Source organism: Microcebus murinus, chromosome 6 (assembly GCF_040939455.1).
Source record: "Microcebus murinus isolate Inina chromosome 6, M.murinus_Inina_mat1.0, whole genome shotgun sequence".
Classification (NCBI taxonomy): Eukaryota; Metazoa; Chordata; class Mammalia; order Primates; family Cheirogaleidae; genus Microcebus; species Microcebus murinus.
In genome coordinates, this window is record NC_134109.1 from 45,769,624 (window position 1) to 45,791,549 (window position 21,926).

Sequence of the window (21,926 nt, forward strand, 5' to 3'; positions counted from 1 at the left end):
GGACTTTCTCATAAAAGAGCTATTGGCAGTCAGGCTCCTTGAGACATGTACAAAAGGCTAAGAAAAAAGCAGACGACTGAATTTCATTGTGTTCCAACTTACAGAGAGGTTGAGAAGAATGAGGACCAAGAGAAGGCCATTTGGCTCAAATATTAGGGGATTAGTGGACTTTGGCCAAAAAGTTTTAGTGGAATGGTGAAGGCAGAATTGTGCTTCCTCCTATGTCAGCTGGTCAACAAGCACTTATTGAGCACCAGTGATGGGCCAGCCACGGTGCTAGGCCTAGAGGCATAGTAGAGCTGAAAGCAGACTTAGTACAAGACACTCAACAAAGAGATATAGGAAGTGGCAGTCACAGTCCATGCCCTTGAGGAGACTACCATTTTTTGAGGAATTAAGGCAAATGCACATGAAAAGTTCAATACGAATTACACAATTCTACATAATGGGTCATTTCAAATTTTACAATAGGCTATGATATATTCATAGAATTTCAGAGCTTAAAAGAAGTTTCATAATTTTCTTCTTCAATCTTCTCTTTTTATATGAGAAAACTAAATTCACCGAAACAAAGAAACCTGGCCAAGACCACATAGTTATCCTCCTTTCCATTATACAGATTTTACTTGTTATGATCACAGCTTTAGGTCATTATTATCACAATCTAATAAGAAGTTTTTATGTATTTCTTATGAGAATTACAACTTAATGAACACAAAAATGTCATTAACCATCTTCATGAACACCATAACAACTATAAAAGTCCTAATTTCCACTTTCCCTATCAAAAGAAGATGCCATAAAACAAATGCACTAGCCTATGACCTGTTCTGCTCAATAAGATGAATGTCCTAAATCAGTCTGCACTCTTAAAAAGTTCTGAGATCCTTGGTTGGATGAAACAGTAGATATCTGTAAGGTGGTCACTGCCTGGATTAGTGTTCTTTAATAGACTGGGAACTAAATGCTGTGTTTGGCCACAGAAGAATTTCTACTGGTTGTGTGACTTAATTGCTTCTTGGCCTTTTGGCTAAGATCAATTGTCTATTAGCTGTGTGACTTAACTGAACAGTAATTCATTTGTGGCTTGCTTTGTAATTTCCAGGTTTCTCATACCCTAAGAACACTAAGTAGCATACTGTGGGAACAAACTTAATTCAATTTAGCCCTCCTTTGGAGAAAAGGCCATAAGGACAGCATGTATCTGTTCTATTATTACCCAATTGCTCCTGTCCATAATGGATGTTTGTGATTCATTGCTTGTTGAGGAACCACTTCTATGGAAAGTTGCCAAAGATCTTCTGAAAATCCAAACAAAGTGTCTTGCTCCCTGGTTTGGAGATCAGAACTGAATGGCTCATTTTCAAGTTGCTTAGGGCCACACACTAAGCTATTGGATAGAAAAGTCCAAGGGGACTTAGGAAGCTAAGCCTAGGCCTGGGAGAGTGGAATACCAACCTCACAACCCTGGCCCTGCCAAAGTTTTCAGAAGAGAAGCCCTTCCTGAGTCCAGGCTGGGGAAGAAGTGAAACAGGGGTTTCAACAGCTCTTGTGGAATGTTTTCAAGACATAGAAGACCAGAGAGCATCTATATCTTTCCACACCTGTCTTAAGATGCACTGGTCAACTGCATTTTGGAGCAGTGGTCCCAAATGGTATTCCATGGAAGGTTGAGGGATATAAGTTTTAGAAATGCTAGCTTAAACAAAATCAAACATATTTCTTTACTTCAGGACTTCTATAAGCCTTTTAACATTTTCATATTCATTGTGATTCATTATGAATCTTCAGTAGAATGCTGCTTTTTCAAATTTACTTGACCAGGAAGTCTCCCTGCACATTTCAATGGTTCAACTTTTAGCAGTTGAAGAATTCTTGGCGAATTTTATAAAATTCTAAACTGGAAAAACCCCTAGGAAGCTTGATCTGGTTTCAAACTGGCTTTGATTTAAAGAGTCTCCAAAGGCTAGGACTATTTGATGACCACCTCTGCGTGAAGGGCAGGTCCCACTCTTTATTTTCTTTGTGTTTCTCTCTGGATTTTGAGTCTGTCAGTGGAGTCCCAAATGCTGGAATGGCTTTCAAAGGGGCCCAGTCTCCAGGAGAGCTTTAGACCATAGCCAATGTGTAGCTGACTGGCTCTGTCGGAGATATGTTACATTTGCACTACAGTCTAGCACTTGAGAGCACAAGTTCTGGAGCTGTGTAACTTGGGCAAGTTACTTCATCTCTCTATGTCTCAATTTCCTTGTCTGTAAAATAAAGATAATAATAGTATCCACTTCATATGGTTATGGTGGATTAGATGAATTATTACAAGTGAAAGCACATAGAATAATGACTATCACAAAGTAAGTGCTAAAAATTATTAGCTATTATTGGGTCTGGACTTAGATCTCTGAGGCTGCCCTGGAAATGGAGATGGTGGGTAGGTACCTCACATTTGCTCAAGTCAGTGGGTCTCAACGGATAGGATTCAGTTAAAAGTGCAAATTAACAATAAAATTTTCTCCCAACTGCATTCTTGCCCCTCAGTAACTACTACCTACAAATAACACCTTTAGACAATGCCCAACAACATACAATATCTTCTCAGGAAAAGTAAACATTTGTTTCCATCTGGTGAGATTAATAATATGAACACCTACTATATATGATCGTTTATGGAGCTATACCTTTGTGCTTTTGAAACATTCAAGATGCACATATGTGCACAGGAGCTGAAAGTTTCTATAAGGCTCAACAAGTTTTCCTTATCTTAACCCTGTGGCCCTTAGAACTTGCTTATTCACTTTAATAGTTATTGGAGCTGACATACAAATCGAGGGGTTGATTCCTTCTGATGCAGCTTAAGCAGTAAAACTCAAAATTGGGGAAAATCCAGGGTTTCTGGCCCATTCCTTGACTGTATCAGGTCATCTAAAGTTTAGAGGATACCTATGAGGTCAGGGATGGAAAACAGACTCCACTTATTCCCCTGTGTTTGGCTGAAGTTTAGCTCATATTTTTGCCAGATAATACCATCTAATGGTGGTCAAGATAACCTGATTTGTTTTAACTAACTGAATTAAATCAACTCCATAAATCTGACATTTTAATGAGTTGACTAAAGCCACATATCAGCTTTCACATCTCCCCCAAGCAAATGTGAATGAATTATCACATTGCATTATCGCCTTTGTGGGTGGAAAATAAGACAATGACAAAAAGGGGGAAAAATCTAGCCATAAACAGTCATTAGAGAACTTCATCAATTCATAATTTGTACTGCTCTTTGATTTACTCTGTGCCTAACATTTGATTCTTTTCTTTTCTCTAATGTCTTTCTAGGTGATGTATGATTTACACATATAAATAGTTGAAATGAAATATTTGAGTATGTTAATCATATTTATTAGTTAAAATAATATTTATTAGTTTAGACTTTACAGGTGAGCTTGGCTGTCTTCTAGAGCAATGGTGCCATTTAAGCAGGTATGCTTGAAGAAAATTGTAAGTTAGGTAAAATATTAAGATTTTGGTTTAAGGCAGAAATTAGATAAATAATGTAGTAACAGTGGTTATCTTCTAAAGATCCTAAACTTGGGTTGAGCAGTTTTTGTTATTAGAAGATGAGAACATTAATTAACATACATGCAGTTTGATAGGAAAATGTCCTTGGGTTATAAAAGACAGGAGGAAGGTATGATTATGGGATTTCTCCAGGGGATCTATGATTTGTTTCACTAGATGTCCTAGGTAACCTAGGATAGAGGGAGTATATACCAACAAAATAGAAACTTATAGTGAAAGTTATTTATGCAGGCACACAGACCTATATACAGAATCATTAACTAACACAATTATAATAAATAAATGAAAAAATAAATGAAGTAATATATAAATGCCCTACAAATAAATATATATTAATTATTACACAAGGGTGATATTGTTCATCAACAATTCTGCTAAATCTCTTTGTGACCTTCAGGGTCAAAGCAGTTTAAAGATAGATTTTTGCACCTTAGGATGCTAGAGTCATATTTATATGAAATGTAGAAACACCGAAATTCCACTTCTTGGTATAAATCGTAGAGATAATCTTGACCATGTTCATCTAATGTAATACACAAAAATGTTCACTGCAGTGACACAGTCTGTAATATTTAAAAGTTTATAATTTTAAAATGCCCACCATTAGGAGAGATGGATGAATAAATTGTAGCATATTCTCATAAGGGTATATAACCAATAATTAAAATAAATAAATTAGATCTATACTACAAATCTTGAAAAACATAAAGTGACAAAAACAATTTTCAGATTGATACTTTATAGTATGATAAGACTTGGGTAACTTATCATAAAAATTGTTTAAAGATACATAAAACTATGCTGTATATATAGGTATATATGTATGAAAAGTATAAAAACATGGATGAGAAGATAAGAACATCAATTGAGGAAAGTGGTTGCCTTTGTGAGGAAAGGCCAATGGGTTTGGGAAAGAACATAAAAAGGATTTCAACTGTATATGTAATGTTTTCTTCTTAAATAAATATATTAATCATATGTTAAAATTTTTCAACTCTGGGTGGTAAGTGAGGTATGTTTGTATTACTGCCTGCACTTCTCAATGTATTTAAAATATTTCACTTTTTTTTTCAGTAGGCACAATCTCTTTTAGACTCGCTGCATTTGTTCCGTCTGTAAAGTCATATTCCACCTTGACAATTCCGAGAAGGATACCTAGCTAAACTCTATAGACAATCCAACATTTTCTTTTGGACAAATGAGACAAGATGTCTAATAGTATTGCTCTGAGAAGAGTTTGCAATCTGGAGTGACTACTAGTTAATAGTTAATACTCCTCCAGAGTATTACTCTGGGGAATTCAAGTAATGCACTGTTGTTTGTAAACAAGCTCAAGTCTGACCTTTCATCCAAGTTTATGTGTGTTTGGGTGAACCCTGCCTGGTTTTTCTGGCCCTCCTCTTCCCCAGCTTTTCCCAGCTGGCTCTTCAGCACTGTCCAGCTATAATACTAATGTAGTTCAGCTGATTCCAGGCAGGAAGTCCCTAACCAGCTCCTCTGCCTGCCCCGGGGCCCATCTGGCTGGCTAGAAGCTGGCTCCAGCTCCTAACCTGTAAATCCTCTCTGGCTGCAAATAATCCAGCCACTTGCTCTTCATGAGAGCCCAAGACTGTGCTGCACTTTGGTAACAATACATTTGTCTTGCATTTGTCTTGACCATCACTTGCCCAGGCTAGGCCAGATGTCTTAGCGTTAGATGCCCTCCTCAACCTGGACTTCTCCTTTGAGGTCTTATCACAACTGCAATTAAACAACTAATTTCATAGCTGGCCTAATGTTTGCTTCCTCTGCTCTAATGTAGGCTTCGTGTCTGTTTCTGAGAGGCAGCAGTCATCGTGAGCATGTGTGAGAGTGTGTGTGTGTGTGTTTATGAATGAGTATATATATAAATGAATGAGTGAATGTAAAACTTTCTCTATACACAGAAAATCATATATATATTTTAAGAATAAAAATGGAATACATTAAATTTTAGTTTTTACTAAAGTTGTCTCTTTAATTTTTTTTTTTTTTTTTTTTTTTTGAGACAGAGTCTTGCTTTGTTGCCCAGGCTAGAGTGAGTGCCGTGGCGTCAGCCTAGCTCACAGCAACCTCAAACTCCTGGGCTCGAGCGATCCTTCTGCCTCAGCCTCCCGAGTAGCTGGGACTACAGGCATGTGCCACCATGCCCGGCTAATTTTTTTTTTATATATATATCAGTTGGCCAATTAATTTCTTTCTATTTATAGTAGAGACGGGGTCTCGCTCTTGCTCAGGCTGGTTTTGAACTCCTGACCTTGAGCAATCCGCCCGCCTCGGCCTCCCAGAGAGCTAGGATTACAGGCGTGAGCCACCGCGCCCGGCCTCTTTAATTTTTTTTGAAAAATTTCAAATACACAGTCAGAAGATACACAATTATAATGAACTCTATGAGAGCACCTATCACCTAAATTTAATAGTGATTAGCATTTTGACATATTTAACTATTTTTTTTTTTTTTTGCTGCAGCATTCAAAGAAAATCCTAGACATCATGGCATATCACCCGTAAATACTTCAGTATGCAGATCCAAGAAGAAAAGAAAGCTAACTGCAACTAACAAAATTGACAATAATCTCTCCATCTAATATCCAATCCATTTTCAGTTGCCTTTTTACAACTGTAAGAAATATCTTTTTACAGTTGATTAAGTTCAGGATCAACTTTTTGGAAAGAATACTTCACAGGTGGTCCCATGTCCTTCAGACATTAGTGTGGTCGAGATTCATCAGTGTATTCAGGGGTGACAGCCTGGTCTGTCCAATATAGAGTTTTTCTTTTCTCCTTACAACGAACCACTAATTGGTGCTTGGCACCCTGCAAATATCTAGTTCCCATTGACTTTTCTTCTAGGATTTTAGCATCCATTGATGACCATAGCCTGAATCAATTATTTCATGAGAGATTGTAACATAGATGTTTTTGAATTTTATCATTGCTTCAACACTCATCAGCTGAAAGCATTCTGTAATAGGGCACTTTCTGACATCAATTAGGGCTATCTGGCTACTTTGAAATATAATTTGTATAGAAAAGGCACAATAAATGCCAAATTCTTGTCCTTTAATTACCATTGTAGAAATAGAGTTTATTCATCCACAAGCTATTTTCAATAGACAGATTTTTTTGAGGATTTTCTCTTTTTTGAATATCACCATAAACTCTTGCATTTTTCTGTATTTAATATGATTTCAATCACAGCCTTGATTCTTTCTGGACAGTTCCTAATAGGCCACAGACCACAGTACTATGGTCAGTGGCCTGGGGGTTGGGGACCACAGATTTATTACATGTCCATGTCAGTTTGGCTCTATTTTTATGCTTTGTTACAATTATTCCATTGGTCTTTCTCTCTATTCATGGCATAGTCTATTGTACCACACAGTTGAACTACAGAGTGTTTTACAGTATGTTTTAATATCTGATAGAAACTAGACTTTCCTTTTTACCCCACCCCACTCTTAACAATTGCTCATTCTTTTCAAGGATCTCCTGGCTATTCTTGTTTATTTCTTTATTTTTTTTTTAGCATGAAGTTTGGAATTAATTTTTCTAGCTCCAGAAAAAGATGTGATGTTATTTTTTAAATTCGGGATTGCATTACATTCATGAAATAACTTAAAACTGACATTTTTATCATGTAGAGTCTTCCTATCTAGAACACAATGTATATTTCCATAGGTGCTGGTTTACTATATATATAATTTTTTTTTCAAAAAGGGAACCATGCTTTGTAATTTATTTTTTCATTTTTAAAATATGACTTGGAGATTGTCTACCTCAATACATATAGGTTTATCTCATTCTTAAAATGCTACGAAGTATTCTGTTATATCAATATACTCTAGTTTATTCAGTCACCTTTTGATGGACATTGTTTTGCTATTTTAAATATGCTATGATGAAAATTCCTAGACATACATGCCCAAGTATTTCTGCAGAACAAATTCCTAAAAGAAGAATTTGGGGGCCAAGGTATATACACACATTTAAAATTTTGATAGCACCAAATTGCTTCAAAGAATTGTAATATTTCCCGTCTCAACGAAGACTGGGGGAGAGTGCCTGTTTTCTCACATGCTGGCCAATACTGTGTAGAATCAATGTTTGTAATCTTTATAATCTGATACTTTAGTTACACTGGCACCAGTCCACCTTGGCTTGTATCTCTGGATCCCACTGAGATTTTGTGATGCTGGGTGTGAGATGACTAAACAGAAGCACACCTGGACATCTCTGCCAAGAGATGTGTTTGATGGTATTGAATGGATTTGCCAAGACAGTTGTGTTTTGGCTCACTGGGACAAGAGTATTTGCCTTAGGCTGAGATCCTGTCTTGATTTGGGTTCCCCCAGAAACAGACTGAAGATTTGAGTGCAAGTAATTTGAGGAGGGAGATGATAGAAAATACCAACAGGGAACTGGAGACGTGAGATGGAAAAGGGAGGGCAGCCTATGAAGGGTGTGTTAGTAAGTTACCACTGTGGACAACCAGAGCTCAGTCCTCCTGGGGGACCCTGGGAGCCAGTGTAGAGCATGCCTCCACGCTATATCACCTGAGGAGTGAGGAAGTTAGAGTATTTATCTACAACTACACATCTACTGAGTAGTTATCTACCATCTACCACGGAGGGTTACTCAGGCTCACTCACTCAGACATTTCTGGCCTGGCCTACATGTACTAAGCTCACTTCCTTGCTAGAAAGAAGGCCTGAAGACAGAGTGAAAAGTGTTGGCAGTTTTCAATGAGGTGAATCATGAGAGTATATGGGATACCCACAAGAAAAGGGAATAAAGAATTCATCTGAAAAAATGGAAATTCACTACTCTTTGGTTTCTGCTATCTTCTCTGGGATTTTAAGAGTCAACTAGTTTATAAGAAACCTCCACTCTCAAACTGTAGTTTTTCTACAAAAAGCAGAACTATAGAACCTGTTCTAATTACTAAGAGTTCATTGCTTTTGTTGTTGTTTTTGGATTTTTCTCCCTAGTTTATGTTTCAAATGTGAATGAAGTCCATGAATGAAATTTGGTAATATTCCACATTGAATCACAAATACCATGTAGTCACATCCCAGTTTGTCCTGGACTGCTAATCTGAAGCTTCATTTCCCATTGACTTCTTGCCCACAGTCCTTTGCTGCTCAGTCAGTCCTATGGCCCCCTTCTATTCCAGTGGTTATATCACTTATTCCTGCAGTCTTGAGGGGTTTGTCCCCTACATACTCAACGAATGTGAATGGTTTTATGGATAAGATCTGAGCAACCTGAATCCCTCTGAATTCTATGTCTCTCCAAGGCCAGTGGTGTGGAGCAAGACATAACATTCTGTGTATGTTATGTCTTGGACAATGGCTGTCGTCCAGTTCAGGGATATCATCCAGTTGGGTCTATACTTAGTGAGCTGTCACAGAATTGCAGCCTCCTCTAGTGATGGACAGAACTTGTAACCTGGGTTAGAAAGGGATGGATAATTCATTATTTTAATCATCATGTCCCTATAAATCATTTGTGTTCCTTGGATGGGAAACTAGGCTTTAATGAGGGTCTGAAGATGAGGGAAATATAAAGAAAGGAAATAAAACGAAATGGTCAAATTTGGTGTCTAAGAACCATTTGGTGTCTAAGACTGGTTCTCATCAAGATAGGTTTCAAGACTTCTTGGCCAACTTGACAAGTGCAGAGAACTGGAGAAGATAGAAGCTGGGCAAGGTGACTGCAAAGTCCTACTGATCCTTTAGGGCTAGAGGGAGATTATTTTAGGATCAGAAATATGTGCTTTGGAAGTGCGCCTATTTTTAGAGTTTGGATTTGCCATAATTATTTCTTTTGTTCTTCCTTATTTAGTTAAGGTTTTAAAAAAATGTCAATGATAAACCACAATAAAATCTAAAGCAACACAAGTATATATATTTACAAGGGTGAAGTAAAATATTAAATCTCTTCCAACTGGGTCAGGGGGAACTAGAGAATAGGGTAGGGGCGGGGAGAGTGTCCATTCTTGAGTCAGAGTTTCAGTGGGCCTCAATGTGAGGAAAAACAAAGGGGACTCCCATTCTGGAGTGACTTCCTGGGGACTTTTATTTTTTGCTAAAATCTTGGAAGATCTGTGTTTTACTCATAAGGGAGGCTATTTCCTGTTATGATGTACTTTGTTCTACTTAGCATATGTAATCCTAAAATTATGTTTTATAAACTGCTTAGTAGAAATAGAAAAGTTAGATACTTATATTTGCCTTCATATTATCAAATTATTTCATAGGTTATTTGTATAAATCTAAATTTTGATTTATTAAGTTCACTCAAGAAGGTGGAAGCTAGTTACTTTTAAGAGGTTTACCATCTAAACATCTTAATGGTAGATTTCAACTTGTGTGCATTTAACTTCTTTTTCCTGGAATGTCTGACTTGCTTCGTTCATTTTATTTTTTATCTTTTTTTTCACCTAGAAACTGAGTCAGCCAAACAACTTGCTTGGTTTATTAGAAGAAATTCTGGTTTGTATAACTACTTGTCAGGCAATGAAATGGGCAGAGCCATGTATCTCAAACCTTTTTATATGTGGTTTTATGGGAAAAGATCTCTTAGTAACAATATTATTAATGCACTAAAAATATTTCTCCAGGGTGTTTGATTTTTTAAAAATAATTCATAATCTAAAATCTGCAATGTCTGACTTTTATGTAAAACATGAGCTACAATGTTACAATATGGCCAAATGGCTTATTTTAGTCATTCTCTTAAAAAAGACCTCCTTTCTTCTTGCTATTCCACCTCTCAGCCCCAAGAATCCCAAGTAGTAACCTTACTGCATATTATTTTGATGATTTATAGAAATTATTTATAATATGGATTACTCTTTTTCAAAAAGGATCTAGAGTGACTGCTTTTTTTGTAGAAGCTTTTGACAAAAGCCAAATAATAAATAAGAAGAAATGTTTACATATTTTTTGCCAGTGTATCAGTGGGGTAGAAGGAGAAGGAGAGGAGAGCCAGTAGAAGATGAAGACAGCTCTCTGTGTATAGATCTTATCTCTTGCATTTTACCAAACTCCTGAAGGACAGGGCTTATATCTGATGCATGTTTGGTTTCTTCTTGCAATGCTTTGAGGTGTTTCCCCTCTGGGAACACACTATTCAAAAGAAAAGTGAGACAAGTACACAAACAATTATAGTTCTAAGCAAATAAGCACTTGAGTGATTTTTTTAAGCTTTATAGTCTATTTTTTTACAAGAAATGCAGCTATAATATCATGTTTCCCCCAAAATAAGACCTACCCATAAAATAAGCCCTAGCAGGATTTCTAAGCATTTGCACAATATAAGCCCTACCCTGAAAATAAGACCTAGTGATGGGCGTGGCTATGCAGCATATCTGCACAACCCATGCATTTCATCACGGAGTGGTAAAGAAGATGAGCAGCCCTTCACATCTACCCCATGAGAGCTCTATTGCCTGACATGAGAGATTGGAGCCAATGGTTCTAAAGGAAATGGTTGCAAGAAATTCAGGATGGAATTCAGGGTTTGGAGAGTTATGATGATGTTCCAGAAGAAGACAACTTAACTATATTTGAATAAATGTAGATTGTTGTACCGTACTTAAAAAAAAAATAACACATCCCCTGAAAATAAGCCCTAGGGTGTCTTCTTGAGGAAAAATAAATATAAGATCCTGTCTTATTTTGGGGGAAACATGGTATTGTTAAATACTTAGAGTAAATTGAATTAACTGCCAAAAAATATCAGATTTTAGTTACTGACGATGACACAAATTTTAACTGAAACATTAGACTTTTTTTTACCTTAAAATCACATTAAAAATCTTTAACCAGTTTAAAAAAGAACTAATCTGAAATTTGGGTTTATGCCAAATCTTTAGTTTTCTGATAATTGGTTGCTTTGGGGTGCATATCACAGGAAGGGAAGAATAGAGGGGTTTTTCATGGAATCAGGACATTGTGGTCATTTTTTTCTCCCAGGGTGAAATGTCTGAGAGCATATAAAAGGGTTAAGGGAAAAATCTTAAAAGCACCACAGTACTCACTCACACTAGCAGTCCCTGAGTTGCTTCACTGAATGTAAAACTAAGAAATCTTCTGCTAACCAATCATTAATCTAAGTGCTGACAGCCCATTCAGCTTACTGACATTTATATAAAGCCCAGAGAGCCCAAGAAAATCAAATCAGATTTTAAAGCAGTGAAAAGAATGACATAGTTAAAATATAAATGTCTTTCTTAAAAGCAGGCCGTTACTGGAGGGGAAAATACCAGATTGCCGGGAGATGAAATGTTTCAGGTCCGATAGTGGAGCCTCTGTGAGTTGTAGGTATCTGGAGCTGCACAGGATGGAATGATGTGGCCCCAAGGATCTCCTGGGCCCCCCAGAGCCAGAGGATGATATCTCCCAGAGCCAGACTGCATCAGGAGAGAAAATTTACCCCAGGGGTAGACAAATGTTTTGTAATAAGTGTGAGCAATTGGCTGAAGGGAACAATTACTTTTATCTTTGCTACTGAGCCTCTGGATTCTGCCAAGTATATTTATGCTCCTTGGCAAAGATTGGATTTTAATTTCTTGGCAAAACACAGCCACAGACATCCCTTTTACAGTATCTAGTAAAAGATCCTACTTTGTAAACACTCATTCTACAGGGTTTAAAAGCTACAGTGGGGGATTAAATCCCATACGCCTCCTTAAATCTTCAGAGAGGAAAGAATTCTTCAAAAAGAGAACTTTAAGGCAGTTAACTGGAAGAGGTCTCTTTTAGTCTGGTTCTTCTCCTTTGAAGTGTTCCCACCGATTCTGAGAGACAGACTGAATTCTTAGATGCCACTTAAAAAATCTAATGACACCATCCAGCCTGCCCGCCCTTTGGTTCCTCATAAATTCTGGGGCGTGACGGGTTCAACTTTGTTTCTGGCTGGTGTGAATGTGACGATGTGATTTCAGCACTTGGAAGTCACTGAGAACAGTGAGGTGAGCGATTAGTGAGGTTATTGTCACTCAGGGCAGAATTCCCTGTTAAAGCGAGGCCAAGGATCCAGGCATAAGTGAACTTCTGGCATACAGCACTAAACACAACTGACAGTAATAAAACTTCGAGTTCCTGAAACCAATGACCTCCTCCTGTGAGAAAGTATTCTGACACAGAAAAATGCTTTGCATGGTGATACAAATTGCCTCCCGGCTGTGGCCACACTACTTAGGAGGAGACATATGATGTTCTGCCTGTTCTATGCAGGTTTGTGATCAGGGGCCCTGAACAATTGTTTTGTTTTAAGGGAGAGGCGTTGGGAAAAACAAAGCACCAAACTGATTTTTTATTTTTATTGTTTTGGTCTTCTAAGTGCTAGGTGTCTGGTGCGTGGTAAAATGTACCTCACTCACAACCCCCTGAGATTACCTGTGACAGGCAGTCTCCTAATAAAGGTTATGCTACAATTAACAAGGATTAAAATTTTCATATTTTAAGTCTCCCCACTTTTTTTCTGAGACAGAGTCTTGCTCTGTTGCCCAGGCTGAGGTACTGTGGCGTCAGCCTAGCTCACAGCAACCTCAAACTCCTGGGCTCAGGTGATTCTCTTGCCTCAGCCTCCTGAATAGCTGGAACTACAGGCATGCACCACCAGGCCCGGCTAATTTTTTCTATATATTTTTAGTTGTCCAGCTAATTTCTTTCTATTTTTAGTAGAGACGGGGTTTCACTCTTGCTCAGGCTGGTCTTGAACTCCCGAGCTCAAATGATCCTTCTGCCTTGGCCTCCCAGAATGCTAGGATTACAGGCGTGAGCCACTGTGCCCAGCCTCTTGGTTCCATTTCTGATTTCCAGAAAAAGACTATGACAAGGCCAGCTTGGAACAGGGTTTTTACCTTGGCCATCCAGCCAAAACCAAGACGTAGTGTCATACAAGATCATATTTCCTGTTTTGTATGTGTGTGTATACACATAAATATTATAATGGTATCTTGGTTCTTGTCCTTCAATATAAAGAATCACTCTCTAGATATTAATGGGTAATTGTTCATATACTATTTATCACTAAAGATTTTAATGTGAGATTAGGTCTTTTCCAAAATCATAATCACTGAACTTATAATTTCTTCATATGTAAAAAAAACAGTTTTCTTGACTGAGAGTGATTAAAAGCCCAATGTTTTTACTTCCATATTTTTTGTTTTCTTTTCCACTCTTCTAAAAGTGGAAGGTAAGGCATACATCTTGACTCTTGGTTAGACAACACAATGCATAATCCATGTGATTATCTGGTATTTGTACTATTCACAACAGATACCAACCAGGTGACAAGCACTATGATAAATAAATAGGACAAAGTCCCTGCCCATAAGAAGTTTATATTCTAACAAGGGAGATTATGTTCTAGAAAATTTTGAATAATGAGACTTGGGAAAGGATCATAAATTTCATTGTATACTTTGTTTAAGGAGTAATTACACTCTTCTTACTTCAGACCCTGCTGTGAAAATAACAGTGATCAATCCTGCCAAACAGAAATTCCATTTTCATGCCATATTTACTGACATACAATATTTACAAGTTCGCAGTGATTCTTAGGAACAGAATTCTCTGCTTTATCTCCTGTGGTAAGGTTCAAGAAACCCAAGAACACTAAGTCAGGGCTTCTGCCAGTTAACCCCTGCATTGGGAAGGAGTGTTTATTTGTTAGAAAATGTAGCGTGTAAATTAAGCATTCCTGTGTGCTGAGTAAGCAGGCAATCTGGACTTATCATACTTAGAAAGAGATCTGAACTGAGGGGCCCCTTAACCTCTTAGTCAACTTTGTCAATAAGTTGTCATTTCCCTACGGCTGTTTGAATGTTAACGCAGAATATGCAGTGCAGAAAATCAAGAGCAGATCATTTGTTAGATGAGTGAGTGGTGATAACATTTTCCTTTTGCTGTTCCTCAGAAAACCTGAGCTGGTGTCAGGCAAGAGCCTCAAAAGCAAATGGGTTGGAGATCATTCTTTTCCCAGCTGTGTTTGGCAAAGCAATGGTAGTCAAAAAACTATGCTCGATACAACCTATAATGTTATGGCTTATATCAGATTTAAGTCAATAAATAAATAAATGAACCTGTGGTCTACAAGAACGATTGGATGAGCCAGGAGTGGATAATCGTTTTCATTCTAAATTTGTTGTCTGCCTGGCTTCCTCGGAAGAGCAATAGGAAGTGTGATTGCAGCACACATTGTCCTGGGCATCTGTACAAGATTCCAGGCACTGGACTGTCCAAGGATCTCTGAGTAGGGAGTGTCACCAAAGTTGTCATCATGAGGTCTTTTCCAAAATTCCAAGAAACCCACTTGGCAGCTTCCATATCATGAAACATTCTCTCTCTCTCTCTCTCTCAGTCAATTTTCTCTCCATAGCAAAATTTACATACTGATATACTTTGTCTTTGCAGAATTGTGTCTTACTTTATTTCTCCACATCAATAGACTATTAGTTTTTTAATTGTGAAAAATTTCAGATGCACAGAAAGCATGGAAGGTATATAACAAAGATGTAGGTGCTCACTATTCAGAATTAATAAATATCAATAATGTGTTTTATTTGCTTCAGTTTTTTTTAAGGAATGAAAATGAGGGACAGCATCCCTTTTGTGCCACCCTCATCCCATTCCTCTCCCTCCGTCCCCAGAGACAACCACCATCAGGAAGTTACTGGGTATCTGTACTTCTAAGTTTTTGTACCTTTACTATAGATGTCTGCATTCATAAAAATATTTGGTTTAGATTGTGTGTTTTTAAACTTTACAGAAGTGTCATTTATTTTAAAAACCAGTCTAAACTTGGCATTTTTTACTCAACATTGTTTTTGAGATTTACCCATAACAAAGCATTTAGATCTAGTTTATTCATTCGTTTTAACTGATGTGTGATTACTTGTTTGGTAGGCTGAAAAATACATTTTAATTTGCATTTTCCTAATTGCTGATAAGGTAGAATATACTTTCATATTTTCTTTTCCTTGGCCATTTAGGTTCTTTCTTCTGTAAATTGTCTGATCTTGTCCTTGGTTCATTTTTTTTATCGTGTTGATTGTATTTTCTTCTTTTTATAATCTTGATACTAATTGACACACCATTGGCTAGACTATAATCTTGATACTATACTTTTTTCACTATATGAGTGGTAGAGGCCTTATAGAGTTTGTGGTTTCTCTTTTTACATTATTTATGGTCTACACCCCCCTTTTATTATGTAGGAGTATCACATTTTGATGTATATAATTTATCACTTGTGCTTTTATTATTGTGGTAAAATACACATAGCATAAAATTTACCATTAGTGACATTTAATATTATATATTCACCATGTTGTACAACCATCACCGCTCAAACATTTCATCACTCAAAAAGGGAACCCATACCCAGTAAGCAGTTATTCCCCATTCTCCCACCACAGGTTCTAGAAACCACTAATCTGCTATCTGGATAGGTATGCTGACTTTGGACATTGCATATAAATGGAACCATACAATATGTAGTCTTTTGTGTCTAGCTTCTTTCACTTAGTATAATGTTTTCAAGATTCATCCATATTGTAGCATGCATTAATATTTCATTCCTTTTTATGGATAAATAAATTAGATTGTAGGGGTGTGTGTGTAGAGAGAGAGAGAGAGAGCAATAGAGCACATTGTGTTTATCCGTTTATCAGTTAATGGACATTTGGGTTGTTTCAAACTTTTGGCTCTTGTGAATAGTACTGTATGGACATTGGCCTACGAGTATCTTTTTGAGTCCCCGTTCAACTTTGGGGGGTGTATACCTGGCAATGGAATTTCTAGGTCATATGGTGAGTCTATATTTAGTTTTTTGAGAAACTCCTGAAATATCTTTCACAGCAGCTGCACCACTCGCATTTCCAGAGAATTCTTTCTGGGAACACTTTCATTTATTGATGTTTGGAAACAAAATGTACAGTCATAATGATCACATCAAAATCAAAGTACAATTTCTCTTCTTATATGCATATGTGTTGATTTTTATTTCATGTTTAATTTTCAGCCAAAGCTGAATGCCCATGTTGGTCCTAATTCGTGGTTAGGAATTCTTTATTCGAAATAGTATAAATATAAAACAAAACATTTGGATCAAGAATTAAAGTGGAAGCCTACTAAAAAGTTTTTTATATATGGTATCTGGCTTAGTTTATTATTTATGTCATTATTTTGAGACCTTATCTTGAATTCTTAGGAAACTTTAAAAAACTATAGCTTCTAGTTTTAGCCCCTGGGGTATTGTTCTTTGGCATAAGAAATGAAAATGCTTATCAGATATCAGTTTTATTTTATTTTGCCTTGAGAAAATTTCATGCAAAATGATGTATTTAAGAATAACACCATTATTTCTAAGATGTAATTTATACTCTGAAAATATTTCTGGAATATATAATTTTGTGACTAACCAAACTGGGCTTCTGTATTTAAAGTTCTTCCTGAGTTACAAAATGATAGAATGAGTTCACAGAGATGTGTCTGACTGAATCAGTGTTAAGATTTGTTTTGTTTAATTTTTTGCTTTTTCTTAAAATCTGGATGCTGTTTGTAAGATTATCTGTAGGGGGAAAAACAACTTGTCTGAGATTTATTTTCTATCTGTATTTAATATGTTTTATAGGTTTAGATCATGTTACAGTTCTACAGGTATTAGTGAGATGCCTATTATATTATCATAATTAGCATCTAGGAATCTACAGTTGATATGGAATGGGATGAATTCCTTACAGAAATGAAAAGAAAACATTTTAAAGATATGTCATCAGAGAACATATAGTTTCAGAGAAAAAGTAGGGGCTGGGTTAGTTGCAGTTGCTCTAACCAGTGTTAGCAAATGATTACAAGCATACTATTGATCACAGTGTTGAATTTATTTGATTTTCATTATGGTTTTGGCAGGAAGGGGAAGTCAGGAATACCTCCCTTAGAGACTTAAAAATGGACAGGTGTATATCAGGACAGGGAAATAGAAGCACTGCAGACTGAGGGGCAGCAGAAACCTCAGTTGGCATGGAGAGGTAAAACTGGAAGTTTCTCAGCAATGAGATGGAACAAGGAAGTAAGCAGACCCAGCCTACCTTTGCTTGTCCACTAAGGAGCTCGGGTCGTACCCTGGGGATGATAGGGAGCCAATGATGTAGGGAAACTGATTACTTAGGAATTAATTAGTTTCTGAACAACAGTCGCAGGTTGGTCCTAGGTCCTATAGGTGCGATCTTGTACAGTGGGGTTCTGTTCATGAAAACCTAGTTCATGAGAAAAAGAAACTTAATCATGAAAATAAACAGATAAGAAGTAATATAAAAATATGTGCTTTTACAAGTGCATATTAAGAGCTTTGTAGTGAAGGCTACTTTGGAAGATTTTCTTTTTTGCATTAATTGTACTGAAGGATTTTTCCTTGTAAATCTCCTGTAGCAAACACAGGAATATTTCATTTCTCCAAAGACTTTTGGCCTCAATTAACACATTAACTGCCACGTGAGCTGTATTTAACTCATGCTAGTTTTGAGCTTGGGGCCTTGTGAATCATATGTAACTCACACGTCTCTTCACCTTGGGAGGCGGGTGAACTCTTTTTCAAGTTGCATATAACTCACGCACAGAAAACAATAAAAAATAACAAATTTTTCATTAATTTAGAAAGGATAATTTTGTTTTCAAAGTTTTTATTCTATTTTTGTAATAAAACCTGGGCCCTAAGGAAAAAAAATATTTTTCTAATGTGGCAGTCAATGTGTTAAAAATTAGAGTCATTTGTCTCTAAATTGCTGGCTGGCAATTAAATTTATTCATTCTTTCTTTCACAAGTATTTATTGAACACCTACTATATGAGATATTATTCTTATGGTAAACACAAAGAATGAAGACTCTGCCATCAAGGAGACTTTTTTCCTACTTGGAGAGAAAGACAACATACACACACACACACACACACACACACACACACACACCACACAATAATACCAGGTAGTGATAAGGTAATAAAAGTTATAAAGAAAAGTTAGACTGAGAAGGGAGGGAGAGTATTGGGAATATTTTATAGAGTTATTTTATACTTTTTACAGGTCAGGAAAGATTTCTGTATGGAGATGACATTGAGCAGAGACCAGAACAAAATGAGGGAGTGAGCAGTGAGGCTACCTGACAGAAAAGACACGTGTGACTGTCTTAAAATGTTTTGATGGGATGGAGCTGGGTGGGGCAGTTGTTCCAATCACTACTCCTTTGAGAATTTCTTGCTGTGAACACGGCTGTAGATTAAGTTACTTGCATCGCCTCTGACTTCAGTGGGCTCCTGGGGTCTCCAGTCAACTTCAGATTTGTTAGCAACATCTGTCAAAGTCATTTGGTGGATACAAATATGACCATGTTGATGTCATTGGTGTTGGTGGTGGTGGTGGTGGTGTGAGTGTGTAGCTCTCATAATAAAACAGGCTGAACAGCTAAGGGTTGAGAGTCAATACACTCACAGTAACAGATCCTATTAATAAAAACATTATCAGATTTTTATTTAAAAATATCAATAGTGATAATAATAACTGGTATTTTAAAAGCACTTACCATGTGCCAGGCACTGTTTTAAATATTTTATAAGATATATCTCTCATTTGATTCTTTAGAAATTCTGTGAGGTAGGCAACTACTGCCCTTCTGATGTAGGTGTAAAAAAGAGGCTTAGAAAGTCTAATTAATGTGCTCCAAGTTACACGGTAAAGGGGCAAAGGCAGAGTTTGAAATGAGGTCTGTTTACCTTCAAAGTCTAAGCCTTACACCAACCACTGTGCTATTTTACCTCCAAGGCAATGCCCTGACAGCAGTGTGGAGGATGGGCTGGGGAGGACAGTAGCGCTAAACAGAGCTAGGCAGTACTTCTGACTAATTTCCTGACAACCTGCTCCCTCCCCTGGGTATCCTGGGAGTCTCTAGAGTAAACACAAAGCCTTCTATGCTTTTGAGCATAGATTTATGATTGGCAGGAAAAGTGAGCAAGCAGATTTCCTTATTGGTCTTGTGGAAATGCATGGAAAGTTTAATAAAAATTTCATTATGGAAAAAGTCTTACAGGAATTCATCTTTAAGAATAATAAATCTCTGTCTTCGAGATTCAAAACCTTGTTGCGTCTGTGCAAGCTGAACTGAGTAACAAGAAGATTGAAGTGCAGCAATTCTGTAGTTAGGCTTGATCTCTGATGGGTAGACCACAGTTTTCTTTTAGACATCATCATTTTTTCATGTGACACCTAGGATTATAATTAAGTCATTGCTGAAATAACTGTATTATTTTTCCAAAGTAAGTCATGTAAATATAAATAACAGTTTATAGTTGTAAATTTGTTTGACTTATTTCTATCTGTTGGGAACAGGACGATAGGTATATAAATTCTAAGCCAAATCTTTGGCATCATATTAATGCGTAGCTTGACTTGTTGCTGAACAGGTTGCTAAGATTTAGATAACAGCTCCTATAAACAGCGGCTTTATAGACCACGTCATTCTGCAACCAGTAAGATACTGATCATTGATATTTAGTTTTGATTTTCACTTCATATATGCTCACTCCTTCACAGCTCAAGAACAAAATATATGAAGAAAAACTAATCAGAGTAATAGAAATTAGATTCTGATTTTAGTTTACACTGTTAATTTCCCTCTATGTACAAAAACCATGAACCATTTTTTTCTGCCTTTTGCAGGAAGTGTGCCTACTGTTTTATCTGTTAATTTTTTTTTTTTTTTTTTTTTTTTTTTTGAGACAGAGTCTCACTTTGTTGCCCAGGCTAGAGTGAGTGCCATGGCGTTAGCCTGGCTCACAGCAACCTCAATCTCCGGGGCTCAGCGATCCTACTGCCTCAGCCTCCCGAGTAGCTGGGACTACAGGCATGCGCCACCATGCCCGGCTAATATTTTTGTATATATATATTTTTAGTTGGTCAATTAATTTATTTCTATTTTTGGTAGAGACGGGGTCTCGCTCAGGCTGGTTTCGAACTCCTGACCTTGAGCAATCCGCCTGCCTCGGCCTCCCAAAGTGCTAGGATTACAGGCGTGAGCCACCACGCCCGGCCCTGTTAATTTTTTAAGTGTTGAAACAATAATAAACTCACAGAAACATCAGAATCTCAGGACATGTAACTTTTCCCCCTGATTTATTTGAGATTAGGTTGTAGACACAATGCATTATATCACCCCCAAATATGTTAGTGTGTGTTTCCAAGGCTATTTTCCTACATAACCACAATAAAATAACCAAGATCAGGGATTTTGATGCATTAAAAACCATGTATTTCTCAAAACCCATGTAAGTTTTGCTAATTGTCCCAATAATGTCCTTTATAGCAACAGGATCTAATTCAGAATCACCTGTTACAGTCAGTTGTCCTTTCCCATGAGTTTTCTTCAGTCTGGAATAGTTTGTCACTCTTTTCTTGATTTTCATGACCTTGACTCTTTTGAGATTACAGACCAGTCATTTGGTAGAAAATCCCACAATTTGGGTTTGTCTGGTATTTCCTCACGATTAGATTCATGTTATTAATCAGAGAGAAACATCACAGAACTGACACTGTTCTTATTACAGAGTCTTCCAGCTCACAATTTAAATAGGTTCTATCACTGACGATATTAACTCTGGTCTTCTAATTAAATTAGAATCTGTCAGGATTTCTCACTGTAAAGTTATTCTTTCCCTTTGTAATTAATAATTATTTTATGGGCAGGTGCTTTGAAATCTTATAAATAGCCTGTTCCTCATTAAGCTTTCATTTTTAAAATTTTTTTTATCTACGTGAAATTATTGTTTCCTATTTTATCCAAGGGATCACAATCTGTTATCATCATTATAAATTTTTATGCTCAAATTATCTCCAGTTTGGCCAGTGGGAATCCACTTTCGAGTGACTTCTATGTTCTTGTGACATGGACCCTCATAACCTGAGCACTTCCTTTTCGTCTTGCACAGTAAGATGTTTCTGGCTCACTTTATACTTTTCTTGCCCTAGTCCTGGAATCAGCCATTTTTCTGCGGAGCACTGGTTCCTTTTAGAGCTAAAAATAGTATTTAGAAATCAAGATCTATGTGCCAGGTGTGCTCATTGCTATTTGATGGAGAAGTTGTTAATTTTAGTGGCTCTCAGTGAACAGAGCTAGAGAATATGGACACACGTGTGTGCACATGCACACACATCTGCATATGTATTTACTTCTATGTTTATCTCTCTATATTGAAAACTATGCGCTAACACCGACACCCCAATTCCAATTCTACACCACAGCATTCACTCTAGTTTTCTCCTTTTCATTTT

General features: G+C 37.0%; 1 protein-coding gene across 1 annotated transcript in view; it reads right to left on the bottom strand.

The window, feature by feature from the left end:
- Nucleotides 1–14,201: 14,201 nt before the first annotated feature.
- The window catches only part of PTGER2 (prostaglandin E receptor 2), a 28,608-nt gene continuing 20,883 nt past the window's right edge, over nucleotides 14,202–21,926 (bottom strand). Inside the window, exon 2 of the mRNA XM_020285828.2 lies at nucleotides 14,202–19,865. Within this exon, the coding sequence (XP_020141417.2) occupies nucleotides 19,569–19,865 (297 nt within the window). The 3' untranslated portion in view covers nucleotides 14,202–19,568. The remainder of the gene's footprint in view (nucleotides 19,866–21,926) is intronic.